This window comes from Nanorana parkeri, unplaced genomic scaffold, assembly GCF_000935625.1.
Source record: "Nanorana parkeri isolate BGI_ZX_2015 unplaced genomic scaffold, ASM93562v1 scaffold238, whole genome shotgun sequence".
NCBI lineage: Eukaryota > Metazoa > Chordata > Amphibia > Anura > Dicroglossidae > Nanorana > Nanorana parkeri.
Window position 1 is genome coordinate 1245392 of NW_017306506.1, and position 4682 is coordinate 1250073.

General features: G+C 48.4%; 1 protein-coding gene across 2 annotated transcripts in view; it reads left to right on the forward strand.

The window, feature by feature from the left end:
- Positions 1-12: 12 nt before the first annotated feature.
- Positions 13-4682, forward strand: part of FOXO1 (forkhead box O1) — a 56564-nt gene continuing 51894 nt past the window's right edge. For both annotated transcript variants that reach the window (XM_018556474.1, XM_018556475.1), the window contains exon 1: positions 13-576. In XM_018556474.1, the coding sequence (XP_018411976.1) occupies positions 13-576 (564 nt within the window). The remainder of the gene's footprint in view (positions 577-4682) is intronic.

Sequence of the window (4682 nt, forward strand, 5' to 3'; positions counted from 1 at the left end):
GCAGGCTTCGTCATGGCTGAGGCGCCGCCGGTAGTGGAGATAGACCCAGACTTTGAGCCTCTGTCCCGGCCACGCTCCTGCACTTGGCCGCTGCCCCGGCCGGAGTTTAACCCGGGCAACTCGGCCAACTCGTCCCCGGCGCCTTCCCTGCAGCAGGAGCCCGCCGCCGGAAATGTGGACTTTATGAGCAACCTGAGCCTGCTGGAGGAAAGCGAAGACTATGAGCCGGCCGAGGCGCTGGGGGTGTGCGGGGACTTCCAGTGCCAGGAGCTGCACCAGCTGCAGCCACAGCCCCGCCAGCAGCAGCAGCAGAGTGGGGGGCTCCATGCCCCGCCGAGTGTGCCCTCCCTGTCCCCATCGTCATCCCCGTCCCCCCTGGGAGCCCAGCAGCCCCGAAAGAGCAGCCCCCCCCGCCGCAACGCCTGGGGGAACCTGTCCTACGCCGACCTCATCAGCCAGGCCATAGAGAGCTCCCCGGAGAAGAGACTCACCCTGTCCCAGATCTACGACTGGATGGTCAAGAGTGTCCCCTACTTCAAGGACAAGGGGGACAGCAACAGCTCCGCCGGCTGGAAGGTGAGCATTGCTCTGCTTCACCCGGCTTGTCGAACTGGTTGGTGACCTGTTGAACATCTCTAGAGCAGCCTTCCTCAACCTTTGTAACATGGAGGGACGCTTGAAATCATTTTCAGGCCCCCGGAAGCACCTGCTAAAACTAGTTCTTTGGAGGGAACATGCCCACCTTAGGGTGGTGGTCAGTGGGAGGAATGCCCACCTTGTTACGGGGGTGGTCAGTGGGAGGAATGCCCACCTTGTTACGGGGGTGGTCAGTGGGAGGAATGCCCACCTTGTTACGGGGGTGGTCAGTGGGAGGAATGCCCACCTTGTTACGGGGGTGGTCAGTGGGAGGAATGCACACCGGGTTACGGGGGTGGTCAGTGGGAGGAATGCCCACCGGGTTACGGGGGTGGTCAGTGAGAGGAATGCCCACCGGGTTACGGGGGGGGTCAGTGGGAGGAATGCCCACCGGGTTACGGGGGTGGTCAGTGGGAGGAATGCCCACCGGGTTACGGTGGTGGTCAGTGGGAGGAATGCCCACCTTGTTACGGTGGTGGTCAGTGGGAGGAATGCCCACCTTGTTACGGGGGTGGTCAGTGGGAGGAATGCCCACTGGGTTACGGTGGTGGTCAGTGGGAGGAATGCCTACCGCGTTTCGGTGGTGGTCAAATTGCTACCTTTTCAGACAGCTAAAAAGATAATGGGTGTCATGCTGCTGTCACTGCTAAGTGGCGTAGGGCATGAAAATATTTAGGTGCCATAGAATGGGTGGCAAGTTAAGCACAGCTCAAAGAAGCCCTAACAATCTGAAGCTACCCTGAGGTTTCATGGAACACCGGATGAGAATGGCTGCTCTAGTGCGCCATTTAAATAGTCTCCTCACTGAAGGCAGAGATTTCTGTATTTGGCAGACGCTGGCAAGGAAATCATCCACTGGCCTTTTTCTTTATCTCAGGGAAACGCTCACCTATTCCATGGGAGAACTTGGCTGGCTGTGGCTTTTTTTTATGGCCAGAGAAGTGAGACTGCAGTAGGTTGTATTGCATCTGTCGCACACCTTTCAGGCTTGCCCAGTTCTACAGGTTGCTGTAGTAAGTTGGTGGGCGGCAGTTAAAGGGGAATAAAGTTCTTCACCGGCACACCTCGGTATAGTGATAAACTAACAGGCATCACAGGCCAAGTTTCAGGAGGTCACAGAATATCTTTCTCACTTCACGCTGCCTTGAAAAGGGGACCCTGAAAGGAGAAGATTATGACTATACCAAGGTGTGTTGGTGAAGATCCTTACTTCCTAAGGCTCACCTTGAGTTACAATCTCCCTCAGATCTACCAGCAACTATGTAGAGCAAAGGTCTGCCGGATGGGATAGATGGGATAGGTCTTTATATTGCATAGTTCTGGTCATTCTGAAGCTGATTGTAACGATATTCTGTTGTCACATTGTAACATGGTGACTAAGATTGTAGTAGGTGGCGCAGAGCCAGGGATTTCAGTGGAGGAATCTCTGCACTGGGTTGCCCCATTAAACCTCGGCCATATATATATCAACAAATTCAATTATCAGTGGACTGATCTTTTATTTAAAGCAGCACAGTGCCACCCGCAAAGGGGAGAGTTTTTTCTGCCAGTGTGATAGTTTCAGCATTGCTTATGTGAATTGTTCAGTTTATTAAAGGATATGTCCAGCCGAAACTTTGTTATATTTTTAGATGTGGTGGGGAAGGAATCCTGTCTGATTTTAACTGTCGTTCAGACCCCGGGTGCCCAACCTGCAAGCTTCTGGCATTTGTTGTGGAGCTCTTGGACCACAGCAGTTACTAGTGCAAACGTTTATTTGTAATGGGACTGCCATGACGGTGGTCTCTAGCAGTCTCTTGTAATTTGATCTCAGACAATGCTTGTGTCCTGTCGCCAGTCTCCAAACACACCACAGCCTGACCAGTCTCTGACCATCTCTTGCGGTGTGATGTCCACAGACGTAGTGTGACATGTACTGAACATTTTTAAGGGAATTTATCAAAACTGGAGCAGTTGCCCATGGCAACCAATCAGCATCTCTCTTCAGTTTGATGAGTTGGGATTTGAAAATGAAAGAGAAGCTGATTGGCGGCAGTGCAAATCTGCTCCAGATTTTGTCTGCTCCAGTTTGGATAAATTCCCCCCTATGTACCCCTTTGGTGATATCAGGGGCCACAGTTGAGGTCCCCCTATACCTTGTAGTGGACAGCCATGGATCTAGGACTTTCCCTTCACTCTCTGTTATGTTGTCAGCAGACAGGAGGGAAACTCTCCAACAGGCATGTAAACATCATTCAAAACCTGCCGGGTTTCAACCTCCCCTTTATTCATTCTTTCTGTGTTGCTGTTGGAGTTTTTTCTCATGGAACCCATTGGCCATAAATGAGGAGATGTGCCCCGGGTAGCAGAAAATGCCTGGTTTCTAAACCTTCACTCAAACCAAAGCTTAGAGAAAAAGTTTGGGCTTGACTTGCAGTGTTAGGTGGCAGCTGAGAAAGTTCTTAGGAAAATGGACAGTTCACAGACCCGGTACAGAAATCTTCCCCTGTGCTGGGAAGGTTATCACCATGCCGTTCCTAGTAGACATAGCTCATTTCTCTATGATCAGATGCCAGGCAGTCTAGATCTGAGTTTTGGCCTTAGAAACTGTTAAGTTGTCATCATTCTGATTTTTGTTTGGAGAATGGGCAGGTATCAGGCCCTCTGTGTTGAACAAAGCACTATATGAGGGGGGTAGAGATTGCTGTATGTTAAGTGTGTTGTCTGAAGTATTGACACTTGACACAATAGGTGATTTGTAACCAGCAGTGTCGGGTTACTGTGTCAGCACTTCAATGATGTTCCCTAGTAATATCCTGCAAGGTGTGTACACCTTGCACTAACCTGACCCCTGGGAGGCACCTAGCAGGTCTGGTTCCTAATAATGGAATGAATGTGTGATCTGTCGGGAAAGATCATGTCTGCTTTTGATGGCACACTTGGGACCATGTCTGTGCAGTTATTAGGCTCCAGTACTCTGGGGTGGTTATCGCTGTGATTCCCCAGACAAGACTGAAATAAGTGTAATAAGACTGATGAATTTGTGAGTCCTGCACAGAGATGGTTTCTCAGCTCTCCTCTTGTGATCATTGAGACATTTATACATTTTAGACCCTAGATGCCATTGTGACCCTACAATAGTTCATTGTGTGGAATGACACATTCCCTCCACTGTCCGTTTCCTCTGTGCGCATCCTGAGGAAGAGCGGATTCCCAGGTTACCATTTTTAGTGTTTTGCTGGACAATGACATCTGATTATAATGTAAAGTTAGTATTTGCACCTTTTGATTCAGTTCTTGTGGTCCATGCAGTGCGTACAGATTTATTATAAGATCAGATATATTTTCAGCTGTGGTTTTTTTTTTATTTTGGTGTACACTTTATAACTTCTAACAGTTTCTTTGCCTCTAAAAAATATCCCAGAAAGAATATTTCAGCAAATCTTTCTTGGCATCGCTCTAATTCTGGCCTTAAATGAACTGTTGAGATTTTATATGCATTGTCCCCGAGGGGTTCCTAAGCTGACTGTCAGATCTCTGAAATTGTTCTAATTTATAACTGATATGTATGCATCCAATTATTGTTTTTGTAGAACTGCTGCTCGTGGTTCTAGGCTGTACTCTGACTCAGGTTAATGATTTTCATGAATGACTTCGTCTAAAGGGACTCGCAATGAAAACAGGCTCATGTGCCACATGGCAGTTCACATGCTGTGAATTGGAATAGCATCATTGCCTCATAACTATATTATGTGCCACGAGTTGCATTGCAATTGCAGGTCTCTTTAACCATCTTAAGAATTTTGTTTTATGCATGTGCTATGAAAGGAATATAAGGTTTTTTTTTTTTTTTTTTAAAACATTGCAATGGTTAAGTGCTCGTTTTTGGCTTGGAACGAAAATATCAAGTTATACTCGCCTGAACCTTCCTGTATCCTCCTCCTGTCCAGTGATGAAATGTGCCTCGGTGTCCTATATGCTCTATGATTCACAGGACCTTAGACTGCTGCGGAGGGGGAGAGAGGCTACAGGAACTGGTTCAGGTAAGTATAACTTTTTTTTTTTTT